This window comes from Chelmon rostratus, chromosome 7 (genome assembly GCF_017976325.1).
Source record: "Chelmon rostratus isolate fCheRos1 chromosome 7, fCheRos1.pri, whole genome shotgun sequence".
Lineage (NCBI taxonomy): Eukaryota > Metazoa > Chordata > Actinopteri > Chaetodontiformes > Chaetodontidae > Chelmon > Chelmon rostratus.
The window spans coordinates 18,906,573-18,921,150 of record NC_055664.1 but is presented as its reverse complement, the minus strand read 5'-3'; the positions used below and the strand labels follow the sequence as shown (position 1 = coordinate 18,921,150).

Below are 14,578 nucleotides of genomic sequence, written 5' to 3'. Positions count from 1 at the left end.
GCGTCTTGGAAAAGACAGACTTTCTCTTGGGCATGACAGCTAACCATTAGCATACTGGCAGGTTCCGTTGGCAAGAGCCACAAATATCATAGTTTACTGCTTACCTGGGACTCGCAGGCTAGCAATTGATTGACTCACATAAAGACAAATCAGTATTGAGTAGAGACATGTTGTGCATCGTTTTTGTTTTTATTTTGGGTTAGGTAATAGTACGTTTGACAAAACATAATAAACATCTGCGTAAGAACTGAAAAGAAGAAGAATGAATCAAAACAGTCCACTTGCGAGCACCAAAACTAAACAACAGAAACAGGCTTGAGTGGTGAAAGATAGAACGAGAAAATATATCTCATATTAATGTCTCAAATATATTACATTTATGGGCTACACGTAAACCACTAAAACTGTATAGGCCTAATAATACGCGCTTCTCGCATTTTCATAGTTCTTGAACTGTCTGAAATAATCCTGTCCTGTGTGATATAAAAAAAATCAGCTCAAAGTCACATGGCAGGGCATGTACACGTTCACTAACAAGGGGAAAGTTGTTGTGACTGAATTCAAGTTTCAGGAGACCAGGAGAACCCAAACAAGTTAAGATACACATGTTTGTGTGTTGACCTGTGGATTTTATTCTTTGGTCACAGTTTTATAATCTGTTAGTGTTGTGACATCAGCAGGGAAACAAGTATCAGGCTTGTGCATTTTCTTGTACTTACCTTCAGGTTGATACGACTGCATATTACATTGTATTAATTTCTGTCATTTTCAATATGTTATTTCACAAATGAAATCATTGGAAAAATACAGGAGTACAATGCAAGACTTACAAGTAAAAATAAAATGCAGATGGATGTCTTCTTGACCGTCTGGTCAAATTATCATGTCAAATTTACAGCACTAGAGTGCCATTATTTTAAGCTTTCAGGATGATTTTGAGACCCCTTCCCCATCATGTTCTTTTTTGTATTCTTCTCTGGTTTCAGTAAGATTATATAACATTTTGGAATGAAAATACAAATCAGCAGTCCAAAACTTGAAGCCAGAATAGCAAATATCTCCACAGCAACACTGAACTTCCCAGGAGAACTGACATATGCTGGAATAAAGGAGATCCATACTGCGCAGAATATCAGCATGCTGAAGGTGATAAATTTGGCTTCATTGAAATTGTCTGGCAGTTTCCGAGCCAGAAAAGCAAGAATAAAACATAACACGGCCAGGAGTCCTATATAACCTAGTACAGCCCAAAAGCCTACAGCTGAACCCAGAGCACACTCCAAGATGATTTTGTCATTAAACGTCCTAAAATTCTTAAATGGAAAAGGAGGTGAAATTGTCAACCAGAGGATACATATGACAACTTGTATAAGAGTGAAACCCAGAACACTGAGTCTCTGCTGTGCAGGCCCAAACCATTTCATCACATTACTACCTGGAAGTGTGGCCCTGAAGGCCATTAAAACCATGATTGTTTTCCCCAAAACACAAGAGATGCAGAGGACAAAGGTGATGCCGAATGCTGTGTGTCGCAGCATGCAGGACCACTCAGAGGGCCGGCCGATGAAGGTCAGAGAGCACAGGAAACACAGAGTCAAGGAGAAGAGCAGCAGGAAGCTCAGCTCAGAGTTGTTGGCCCTGACAATCGGAGTCTGCCTGTATCTGACGAAAATGAACGCCACAACAGCAGTCATAAATGTTCCAATGAGGGAGGCTGCAGTGAGCAGGGCTCCCATAATCTCTTCATATGACAGAAACTCTGCCTCCTTCTTTACACAGGCATCTCTTCTCTCATTTGACCAGAACTCAGGGTCACATCTCACACATGTGATGGAATCTGAAAAATATTAAAGCAGGTGTTAGACTTATTCACTACATTCGTCTTTTTTGTCTCCATGTTGCATCTTCTCCATGCCGACAAGACAGACAAAACATGATTATCACATGAAAAATGGGAAACCTCATGACATGGTATCATCTTGAATGACCTGTGTCTAATAAACACGAGATAGATTGCTAAGAGGTGTTATTCATTATTTATTGTTCATTTTCTTTATTTCTTAATCACTAAGTGTTACACATTTTGTTTCTAACATGATGTTTTCAAATGTCAATTTTCAGTTCTGCAGCACAAACACAATTTTGTGCAGTTTCAGAGAAACCTCAGAGGTATAACCTCTACATTAAGACTGAAAGTATTTTGCATGCCAATGTTGGGAACTGGTTGGAGCAGGTTTGGTTAGATATGAACTAGAAAATTCTAATACTATTGTAATTGTAATAATATAATTATAATAAGAATGAACAATTATAGGGCACCATCCTGGGACCAAAACTGAACTGTGGATGCAGGTTTAAAAGGGGTATTCACTTAAAATGTCAACATTTGATAACTATTCTAGATTTATCAGGCTTACAGTGAAGGTTTGAATCTGAGAACTGACTGTCACAACCAGCTGTTATCACAATGCAAACAAACAAATAATCTCAGACAACTGGTCCTTAATAGGACAATAAAGCTATCCTATTGAGCTGAGTCATGCTACCACGCTATCGATGGATTTAAGGTGTGTGTGGATGCAAGTAAAGGCACAAAGATGTCCGTGTTTGGGGGTTAGTAAAGGAGAGAAAGGAAAAGGCACTCAAATGAGGACAGTAACTTTCTCTTTTAAATCGTATGGGTTATATAAACAAGATGGATGGGAAAGCCAACTCATTCTTCCGAACTTGGTTGGGGCTGCCACGGTGCCTGTCTGACACAGGCTTCTTCGGAAAGAACACCCTCCAACTGCCGCTTCAGTCAATCAGTTTGGGCTACAAGCAGGAAAAGACCAGGCTCGCGTTTGAGCTGAGCCTGCTGACCAGTCGGTAAGGGATGCGAAAGTCAAGGTTCTGACAGGTCGGAAGTGAAATGCCCAAACTGAGGTTGACCAAGCCATCAGTCCGGAACAATACCAAGAGATCGTTGGCAGAGTCCAGGCAGGAAAAGCAGGGCTCAGTTGGGGAGAAGCACCACGGTTCTGGTCCAAGGCCAGCCACAAATAGAGAAAGGAGAAGGTGGGAGCAGAGGTGACGAGAATGGAGGAAGAGCGCTACAAGATCAAGGCTGTGTCCCAGGGCCGACAGGGGAACTGGATAACCTGGGAGGGAGTCGCCAACCAAAACATGACCTGGTCAGACCTGTGGAAGATCCCGCAGGCAAGGCTTTGCTTCCTCATCCGCTCGACCTACTATACGCTTCCCTGTCCTCGGAACCTTCACCAGTGGTTCGGGAGTGAGGAAAGCTGCACACTCTGCAATGCCCCTATTTCAAGCCTCCAGCACATATTGTCAGGCTGTAAGATCACACTTGCCCAGGGACGCTCCAGAAGGCGCCATGACCAAGTCCTGAGAAAGCTAGCCGAGGTGCTCAAGGGAGAGAGATAGGACAGCAAAGGGCTACCACCAGCAGAGAACCACAACCACATCAACTTTGTCACAGACGATGGCAGGAGAAGAAACATCAGGCTGAGAGAAACACCTAAGCCATTTTCCCCTGGCCAGGAGTGGGACATGAGAGTCGACCTTGACAGAAGGCTCCGGTTCCCGGTCAAGATCACCACCACAACTCTCCGCCCTGATATTGTGGCATGGTCCACCAAGGCAAAATCTGTGCTCCTCATTGAGATCACAACACCAGCAGAGGAGGGGATTGAGGCTGCCTACGAGCGAAAGAAGGCCAAGTACTCAGAGTTGGCTGCTGAGTGCCCGGAGGCTGGCTGGAAGATCACCATCTATCCAGTAGAGGTCAGATGCCGAGGCTACGTGGGGCTGTAAACCACATGCCTGCTGAATGACGCAGGAGTAGCTGGAGGGAACCTAAAGAAGACAACCAAAGAGCTAGCGGAGGAGGCCGAGAAGGGGGATTTTGGCTCTGGCTGAGGAGGAAAGACAAGTGCTAGGGAAAGAACAACTAACTCAGTGGCACTGGTCTGCAGAGTGTAACACGTAAACTGTGGGGGGCAGGGAGACGTCCCTGTCACTGCTCCGCCACCAGGAGATGTTCCAGGATTAAAGGAGCGAAATGTTGGTGAATGGTGGTTCCTGGCTGATGACCCTGCAGCTGACTCGTGGGCACCGGAGGATGTGTGACAGGCAGCAATGCCGAGCAGGTGTTCCATCTCCCCTATAGAATTAACTTTTTCGCGTGGTAGCATGACTCAGCTGAATACGACAGCTTGATTGTCCTAAACTGCTTAAACTACAATAAAGCTCACAGTAACACATTACTATTAACCTGTCTCTGCCCAGACAATTGCTTCCTTGCTTCAAAGGCTGATTAGCATGTGTTTAGTCAGTCTGACAGGTCTGGTGGAGTTTCTTCCAGCTCAGACAAGGACAGGATTTGGCCTCATATGGCAGTTAAGGAAACAGCGAGAGCTGACTTGATTGAAAGAGAAGAGGGCACAGAAGTTATCCCTTTCTGTAAGAAAACATGTTATGTGTATTATTTGCCTGCTGCAGGCAAGGTGACACCACTGGTTAAACTGCAATTTCGCGAGCATGCAAACATGTTCAGTGCCTGTTGCTTAGGCTAGTTGAGGTATAAATATGCATTTCAGAAAGGGATACTTCTTGTAGCAACTTGACATTGCAGGAGAAAGGCACTGTGGACAATGGTGTGTCGATTATTATATCTTTGCTGATGCCATGTCACAGGAACTCCCCTGAGTTCCAGTGGGTCTTGTGTGGAATGGTAAACCAGGATTTTGGTTTGCACCAAATCTCACAGTCAAGTTCTTTGTTTAGCCAGTGTTAAAAATAACTTCTTAGAAATGTTTGCAGAAAACAATATGGCAACACAATAACTGTGTCTCTCCTCTTTTTCCTGTTCCTCCTGTTCAGTAAGAGTAGCTTTGCAGTGTGGCCAGAGGCAGCAGACTCAGCACTGGTTTGAACACACAGACTGCGGCCATCAAGGCTGTGCTCCCTTCAGACCAACATTCTGCCATTTCTTAATATTGGCAGGTGAACATGACAACTTTTAGATTTTTGTTTTATCTTGCATTTAATGTAACTACACCTGTGATGTTGCTTATTTCTCCTTCTGCACATCTTAAACAGTCATAGCAGCAGACAGGCTTTCCTTTCTGCAGAATCTTGCGAGTTCCTGGTGGACATTTCTCACTGCAAACTGATCGAGGCACCTGCATGAACATAATGAAAAATGTATGAGGATTTACTTGTGCAAAGTTTTGTCTCTGTAACCATCTGTACACATTTTGATGCATCAACACAATCAACACAACAACTAATAACTTAGACAAGTATAACAGTTCAAATAGATTTTCTAAAAAATTGCAGTGATCACATGGTAGCTTACCTGTTGCAAGTTCTGTGCCCAAATAATAGACTTGTCTTGGAGATTCAGCTGTTTGTCTGCAGGTAAAGATGCATCATGAAGACCAACTGTGACAAAGTTCACAATGCCATTTTCTGTTGGCTGCCAGTTTGTAATTTCATATTTTGCTGTTGGTTCTCCATTTTCATTGAAGTAAACATCATCTCCTTCCTTTGTTTTGAAATGAATCTTTCTGATGTGCTTTAATATCTATGATGATATGCATCAAGCTAGATCATTGTCTGACAAACCTTTTTAGATGTATTATCACAACAGCATGATAGACAGACTGTAACAATTTACTTTTCAAACTTTATACCAGTTTTTTTTGTTAATGTGACTTAATATAATAATCATAATTTAAGACTCTGCTTGTCAGCTCACCGTGAATGAATCCAGCTGCATCTTGTTACATGTTTCGTCACAGCCGAGGATACCATGAAATGCATGGGCCACAGCATACACTCCTTTATAGACATTGTAAGAAAGAGACATGAGTGACATATCAGTGAAGCTGTTTTGTACTCCAGTCAGATCTTCATGTCCAGTACATTCACTCTGATTCACTGCTGATGACTTTGACTGCTTGAACTGACAATGAAATAATGTCTCCCAAAACTCTGTAAACAATTCGTTACTGGATGTATTGAGCGGCTTCACATCCAACATGAACTCTCTCATGCCACTGACATGTGCTTTGGGGATGGACAGGCCTATGGCACCATCCAAAATGTGATGTCTATCCATGGCTGCAGTTTGGGAATCAGAGATCCAGGCCTCAGTGCCTACCCACTGATACCCAGTCAAGTTGTGGAGAGACAATGCATGTATCAGCACATCCATATCCATGTGGGAGAGAAAAGCAACAATCACCCTGGAAGTGGAAGCTTTGATAATGTCAATTATCTTTTTTATTTTGTCTGGTGGATCTGTTCTAAAGAAAGACACAGAGTACTCCAGACAGATGCCAAGCTGCTGGGCTGTTTCTGTAAATGTGGCCATGCCATTATTGCCATAATCATCATTTGTTCTAATAGCTCCAACCCAAGTCCATCCAAAGTGCTTGACCAACTGGACCAGGGCTCTGCTCTGGTAGTAGTCACTGGGTATTGTTCTGAGGAAGGATGGGTACTTGGTTTTATCACTGAGACAAGCACAAGTAGCAAAGTGGCTGATCTAAAAGAAAAAAAAAAGAAATTGAATCCTGGGATAAAGATGTAAATATCCAACATTTAAATAGAGCAGTGCAATTACTTTGATCATTTGTGCTATAACCAGCTGGAATAATCACAAACTAGTATGTTTTCAAACATTTACTTTCATTTTCATCAATCTTACCCACCAGTGGGATATGAAAGGGTCCGATGACAGTAGCTATAGCCATGCAAGGAGACGAAGAGGTCACTCCCAGAATGGCCTGTACTTGGGCAGGTCTGGCACATGGTGTCTCGGAGGGTGCAAATACCAGTTCATTACCATTAGCCAAAGCCAGTGCCACTCGTACTCCTCTCGAAATGGACCCACAGACATCATAGATCTTATAGCCCAGAGAGATGCCAGGCAGTAGATCAGTGCTGTTATTAATCTCCTCTATAGCAAAGAGCATAGCCTGAGCAAACTGGAACCCCCTGAAATTCAAACTTGATGTGGACAGACACAAACAGATGAAATTGCAAACATTTTGTCCTTAAAAAGGAAACAATAGGACTGTAAATGAAAGCATTTGATGGTATGAACACCATGTTTTTTTCTGATTTTAACTTCAAACTTAGTTTGATTACCTTTCTTACCTCTCTTGTACCTATGCCCACTTCCTCTTACATATTTTACATTTATATAGATTTCTAGCATATACTTTACCTGGTGCATTGCAGTGGCAGTGGTTTGTTCATGTAGGTATGCTGTCTGTCTTTCCAGCTACTGTGGAAAGAGAACATTCCCCCCAATATAATGTCTCCATCCTTAGATAGCTGGGGGCTCTCAGGATCCCCTCTCCGCCTGCACACCGGCTCCTCAGCCTGAGAGAAAGACATCACCAACAACAGCTGTAAGAGTGCCCAACCCTGCTCTGGCCACCTCTGTGTGGACGTCATACTGTCTAAGAGAGCTCAACCACTGGGTGGCATCACATGTACTTTAATGGAAATCACTGCACTGGCATTTATGCATTTTGCAGCACCATAAAATACAATTATAGAACAATGATGTTGCATCTCTCTGGACCTAGAAGGTCGACAAGAGGAGGGAGGTGCCAAAACTGGAAAAGAGTTTTGAGCCTTGGTCAATTTTTTATATCTTGATCCCCAAACTGGGTCACTAATGTATGCAATTAGTTCATGAAAGTGCACGTGTATGTGTCTTTACACACACCATAGGGGTTTTCATCAGGAAGAGGGATAATTGTTTTCTAAACTCTAATGAATGGACCATTTTCTTTGCCAAGTACTTTTCAAAGGAAGGAGCAAGCATCTTGGAAAAGACAGACTTTCTCTTTGGCATGACAGCTAACCATTAGCATACTGGCAGGTTCCGTCAGAAAGAGCCACAAATGTCATAGCTTACTGCTTACCTATGACTCTGGGTTACCAATTGATTGACTCACATAAAGACAAATCAGTGTTGAGTCAAGACATGTTGTGAATCGTTTTTGTTTTTATATTGGGTTAGGTAATCGTAAGTTTGACAGAACATCCGCATAAGTGCTGAAAAGAAGAAGAATGAATCAAAACAGTACAGTTGCAGGCACCAAAACCAACCAACAGAAACAGGCTTGAGTGGTGAAAGATAAAATGATATAACATATCTCATATTAATGTCTCAAATATATTACAAATCAGGCTACACATAAACCACTAAAACTATATAGACCGAACAATATGTGCTTGTTGCACTTCCGTTGTTCTTCAACTGTCGAAAATAATCCTGTACATATTCAATAACAAGGGGAAGGTATCGTCGCTGAATTCAAGTTTCGGGAGACCCAGAGAAACCAAACAAGTTAAGATCAGACAAGTTAACTGTGGATTTTATTCTTTGGTCACAGTTTTATAATCTGTTAATGTTGTGCCATCAGTAGGGAAATAGTACCGGGCTTGTGCATTTTCTTGGACTTGCCTTCAGGTTGACACGACTGTATATTTCATTGTATTAATTTCTGTCATTTTCAATATGCTATTTCACAAATGAAATCATTGGAAAAATAAATGCAAGACTTACAAGTAAAAATAAAATCCAGATAGATGTCATCTTGACAGTGTGGTAATCAAATTATCATGTAAAATTTCTGACAGCACTAGAATGCTATTATTTGAAGCTTTCAGAATGATTTTGAGACCCCTTCCCCATCATGTTCTTCTTTGTGTTCTTCTCTGGTTTCAGTAGGATTATATAACATTTTGGAATGAAAATACAAATCAGCAGTCCAAAACCTGAAGCCAGAATAGCAAATACCTCCACAGCAACACTGAACTTCCCAGGAGAACTGACATATGCTGGAATAAAGGAGATCCATACTGCACAGAATATCAACATGCTGAAGGTGATAAATTTGGCTTCATTGAAATTGTCAGGCAGTTTCCGAGCCAGAAAAGCAAGAATGAAACATAACATGGCCAGAAGTCCTATGTACCCAAGTACAGCCCAAAAGCCTACAGCTGAGCCCAGAGCACACTCCAAGATGATTTTGTCATTAAACGTCTTAAAATTCTTAAATGGAAAAGGAGGAGAAATTGTCAACCAGAGGATACATATGACAACTTGTATAAGAGTGAAACCCAGAACACTGAGTCTCTGCTGTGCAGGCCCAAACCATTTCATCACATTACTACCTGGAAGTGTGGCCCTGAAGGCCATTAAAACCACAATTGTTTTCCCCAGAACACAAGAGATGCAGAGGACAAAGGTGATACCGAATGCTGTGTGTCGAAGCATGCAGGACCACTCAGAGGGCCGGCCGATGAAGGTCAGAGAGCACAGGAAACACAGAACCAGGGAGAAGAGCAGCAGGAAGCTCAGCTCAGAGTTGTTGGCCCTGACAATAGGAGTCTGCCTGTATCTGAAGAAAATGAACGCCACAACAGCAGTCATAAATGTTCCAATGAGGGACGCTGCAGTGAGCAGTGCTCCCATAATCTCTTCATATGACAGAAACTCTGCCTCCTTCTTTACACAGGCATCTCTTCTCTCATTTGACCAGAACTCAGGGTCACATCTCACACATGTGATGGAATCTGAAAAATATTAAAGCAGGTGTTCAACTTATTCACTGCATTTGTCTTTTATTTTGTCTCCATGTTGCATCTTCTCCATGCCGACAAGACAGACAATACCTGATTATCACATGAAAAATGGGAAACCTCATGTACATGGTGTCATCTTGAATAATCTGTGTCTTATAAACATAAGATCGAGAGCAGAGAGGTGTTATTCATTATTTCTCGTTCGTTTTCTCTATTTCTTAAAAAATAAGTGTTACACATTGTGTATCTGGAAAGATATCACGATGTTTTCAAATGTCAATTTTCAGTTCTACAGCATAAACACAATTTTTTGCAGTTTAAGAGAAACAGATGGCCAACCTCTACAGAAAAGACTGAAAGTATTTTGCCTGCCAATGTTGGTGCTGATGTATGGTGCTGTTGTGTGTGTTGGAGCAGGTTTGGTTAGACATTAATTAGAAATTTCTAATACTGTTATAATTGTAATAATATAGTTGTAATAGGAATTAATAATTACAGGGAACCATCCTGGGACCAAAACTAAACTGAGGATGAAGGTTTAAAAGGGGTATTCACTTAGAATGTCAACATGTGAAGACTATTCTAGATTTCTCAGGCTTACAGTGAAGGTTTAAATCTGAGCACTGACTGTCACAACCAGCTGTTATTACAATGTAAACAAACAAATAATCACAGAAAACTGGTCCTTAATAGGACAGTAAAGCTGTCCTATTGAGCTGAGTCATGCTACCATGCTATTGGTGGATTTAAGGTATGTGTGGATGCAAGTAAAGGCACATGGATATCTGTGTTTGGGAGTGAGTAAAGGAGAGAAAGGAAAAGGCACTCAAATGAGGAGATCCGAACCACCATGGAAAGACACAGTGTCTTTTTCTTATAAATAATACGGATGGGAAAGCCAACTCATTTATCCAAAAGTGGTTGGGGCAGCCATGGTGCCTCTCTGACACAGGCCTCTTTGGAAAGAACACCCTCCAACTGCCGCTTCAGTCAATCAGTTTGGGCTACAAGCAGGAAAAGACCAGGCTCGTACTCAAGCTGAGTCTGCTGACCAGTTGGTAAGGGATGCGAAAGCCAAGGTCCTGACAGGTCGGAAGTGGAGTGTTGGTGGCTACAACACCAACAGATTGTTGGCAGAGTCCAGGTTCTGGTCCAAGGCCAGCCACAATGAAAGAAAGGAGATGGTGGTAGCAGAGGTGACGAGAATTGAGGAAGAGCGCTACAAGATCAAGGCTGTGTCCCAGGGCCGACAGGGGAACTGGACAACCTGGGAGGGAACCGACCGAAACATGACCTGTGGAAGATCCCACAGGCAAGGCTTAGCTTTCTCACCCTCATCCGCTCAACAAACGATATGCTTCCCTGTCCTCGGAACCTTCACCAGTTTTTTGGGAGTGAGGAAAGCTGCACACTCTGCAATACCCTATTGCAAGCCTCCAGCACATATTGTCAGGCTGTAAGATTACGCTTGCCGAGGAAGTCCTGAGAAAGCTAGCCGAGGTGCTCAAGGGAGAGAGATAGGACAGCAAAGGGCTACCACCAGCAGAGAACCACAACCACATCAACTTTGTCACAGACGATGGCAGGAGAAGAAACATCAGGCTGAGAGAAACACCTAAGCCATTTTCCCCTGGCCAGGAGTGGGACATGAGAGTCGACCTTGACAGGCAGCTCCGCTTCCCAGTCGAGATCACCACCACAACTCTCCGCCCTGATATTGTGGCATGGTCCACCAAGGCAAAATCTGACGTTAAATCAAACAGGGACATCCCTGTCATTGCTCACCCACCAGGAGATGTTCCAGGATTAAAAGAGTGAAACGTTGGTGAATGGTGGTTACTGGCTGATGACCCTGCAGCTGACCCGTGGGCACCGGAGGAGGTGCAACAGGCAGCAATGCCAAGAAGGTGTTTCATCTCCCTGTACTATTAACTTTTTCATCCTTACTCGGGAACAGTGACTGTTTCACATGCAAGGAGTTGAGGGAATGTTGCCTAGGCTAGTTGAGGTATAAATGTGTATTTCGGAACGGGACAACACCTGTAGCAACTTGATATTGCAGGAGAAAGGCACTGTGGACAATAGCGTGTCGATGATTGTATCTTTGGTGATTTGATGGCATTGTCACAGGAGTTCCAGTGGGTCTTGCTTCTCGAATGGGAAAAAATCTCACACTAAGGGTCTTTGTTTAGCTAGTGTTGATGGCAACTTTTTAGAACTTTTTTAATGAAAACAATATGGCAACACATTCACTGTGTCTCATGAACAGAATTTAAAATATCTTATCTATTGATTTTGGTCTGCTTAAAAGATGACATAATACCAAAATAATCCATGCCTTTGAAATCAGATTGCAAAATTCTGCCATTTCTTAACATTGGCAGGTGAACATGACAACTTTTAGATTTTTGTTTTGTCTTGTATTGAATGTAACTACACCTGTGATGTTGCTTATTTCTCCCTCTGCACATCTCAAACAGTCATAGCAGCAGACAGGCTTTCCTTTCTGCAAAACCTTGCGAGTTCCTGGAGGACATTTCTCACTGCAAACTGATCGAGGCACCTGCATGAACAACGTATGAGCATTTACTTTAAGTTAAGTCTCTGTAGCCATCTATTATATATTTTGATGCATCAGTACGATCAACACAACACAACAACTTTTAACTTACACAAGTATAACAATTCAAATCGATTTTCTAAAATATTAAAGTGATCACATGGCAGCTTACCTGTTTCGAGTTCTGTGCCCAAATAATAGACTTATTTTGCAGATTCAGCTGTTTGTCTGCAGGTAAAGATGCATCATGAAGACCAACTGTGACAAAGTCCACAATACCATTTTCTGTTGGATGCCAGTTCATAATTTCATACGTTGCTGTTGGGTCTCCATTCTCATTGAAGTAAACATCATCTCCTTCCTTTGTTTTGAACTGAATCTTTCTTATGTGTTGTAAAATCTACAATGATATGCATCAAGCTAGATCATTATCTGACAAACCATTTGCAGATGTATTATCACAACAGCATGATAGACTGACTGTAACAATTTACTTTTAAAACTTTAAACCATTTTTTAATGCGACTTAATGAACAAAAATAAAATTTGATCCTCTGCTGGTCAGCTCACCGTGAATGAATCCAGCTGCACCTTTTTGTTACATGTTTCGTCACAGCCGAGGATACCATGAAGTGCATGGGCCACAGCATACACTCCATTATAGACATTGTAAAAGATAGGCATGAGTGACATATCAGTGAAGCTGTTTTGGACTCCAGTCAGATCTTCATGTCCAGTACATTCACTCTGATTCACTTCTGATGACTTTGACTGCTTGAATTTACAATTAAATAATGTCTCCCAAAACTTTGTGAACAGTTTGTTCCTAGATGAATTGAACGGCTTCACATCCAACATGAACTCTCTCATGCCACTGACATGTGCTTTGGGGATGGACAGGCCTATGGCACCATCCAAAATGTGATGCCTATCCATGGCTGCAGTTTGAGAATCAGAGATCCAGCCTTCACTTCCTACCCACTGATACCCAGTTAAGTTGTGGTGAGACAATGCATGTATCAGCACATCCATATCCATCTGGGAGAGAAAAGCAACAATCACCCTGGAAGTGGAAGCTTTGATATTTTGAACTATCTTTTGTATTTTGTCTGGTGGATCTGTTCTAAAGAAAGACACAGAGTACTCCAGACAGATGCCGAGCTGCTGGGCTGTTTCTGTAAATGTGGCCATGCCATTATTGCCGTAATCATCATTTGTTCTAATGGCTCCAACCCAAGTCCACCCAAAGTGCTTGACCAACTGGGCCAGGGCTCTGCTCTGGTAGTAGTCACTGGGTATTGTTCTGAGGAAGGATGGGTACTTGGTTTTATCACTGAGACAAGCACAAGTAGCAAAGTGGCTGATCTGAAAGAAAGAGAAAGGGAGAGAGAAAAAAGAAACAGCATCCTGGGATGAAGATGTGAAATATACAACATTTACATAGAGCACTGCAATTATTTTGACCCTTTGTGCTATAACCAGCTGGAATAACTACAGACTAATATTTTGGACACATTTAATTTCATTTTCATCAATCTTACCCACCAGTGGGATATGAAAGGGTCCGATGACAGTCGCTATAGCCATGCAAGGGGACGAAGAGGTCACTCCCAGAATGGCCTGTACTTGGGCAGGTCTGGTACATGGTGCCTCAGAGGGTGAAGATACAACTTCATTACCATTAGCCAAAGCCAGTGCCACTTGTACTCCTCTAGAAATGGACCCACAGACATCATAGATCTTATAGCCCAGAGAGATGCCAGGCAGTAGATCGGTGCTGTTATTAATCTCCTCTATAGCAAAGAGCATAGCCTGAGCAAACTGGAACCCTCTGAAATTCAAACTTGATGTGGACAGACACAAACAGATGAAATTGCAAACACTTTGTCCTTAAAATAGAAACAATAAAACTGTAAATGAAAACATTTGATGGCATCAATATAAACAACATAGATATTTCTGATTTTAATGCTTAGTTTGATTACCTTTTGTGCCTCTCTTGTGTCTAAACTCACTTCCTCTTACATATTTTTCATCTATGTTGATTTCCAACATATTTTTTACCTTGTACATTGCAGTGGCAGTGGTTTGTTCATGTAGGTATCCTGTCTGTCTTTCCACCTACTGTGGAAAAAGAACATTCCCCCCAGCATAATGTCTCCATCCTTAGATAGCTGGGGGCTCTCAGGATCCCCTCTCCGCCTGCACACCAGCTCCTCAGCCTGAGAGAAAGACACCACCAACAACAGCTGTAAGAGTGCCCAACCCTTCTCTGGCCACTTCTGTGTGGACGTCATACTGTTTAAGAGAGCTCAACCACTGGGTGGCATCACATGTACTTTAATGTAAATGATAAGCTGGCACTGGCATTTATACATTTTCCAGCACCGTAAAATATAA

At 42.3% G+C, this 14,578-nt stretch overlaps 2 protein-coding genes across 2 annotated transcripts; both read right to left on the bottom strand.

The window, feature by feature from the left end:
• Positions 1–911: 911 nt before the first annotated feature.
• On the bottom strand, positions 912–7,434 carry LOC121609230 (extracellular calcium-sensing receptor-like). The gene is made up of 6 exons (XM_041940811.1): positions 7,241–7,434; positions 6,723–7,020; positions 5,765–6,556; positions 5,363–5,590; positions 5,063–5,186; positions 912–1,837 (listed from the first exon to the last, which is right to left on the bottom strand). The coding sequence occupies exons 1-6, from the start codon at positions 7,411–7,413 to the stop codon at positions 912–914; spliced, it is 2,541 nt and encodes an 846-aa protein (XP_041796745.1). The 5' UTR covers positions 7,414–7,434.
• A 1,249-nt stretch (positions 7,435–8,683) lies between these two features.
• On the bottom strand, positions 8,684–14,436 carry LOC121609228 (extracellular calcium-sensing receptor-like). Its single transcript, XM_041940806.1, has 6 exons — positions 14,243–14,436; positions 13,724–14,021; positions 12,749–13,543; positions 12,351–12,578; positions 12,058–12,181; positions 8,684–9,609 (listed from the first exon to the last, which is right to left on the bottom strand). Exons 1-6 carry the CDS (start codon positions 14,329–14,331, stop codon positions 8,684–8,686), a joined length of 2,460 nt encoding a protein of 819 aa, XP_041796740.1. The 5' UTR covers positions 14,332–14,436.
• Positions 14,437–14,578: the final 142 nt, after the last annotated feature.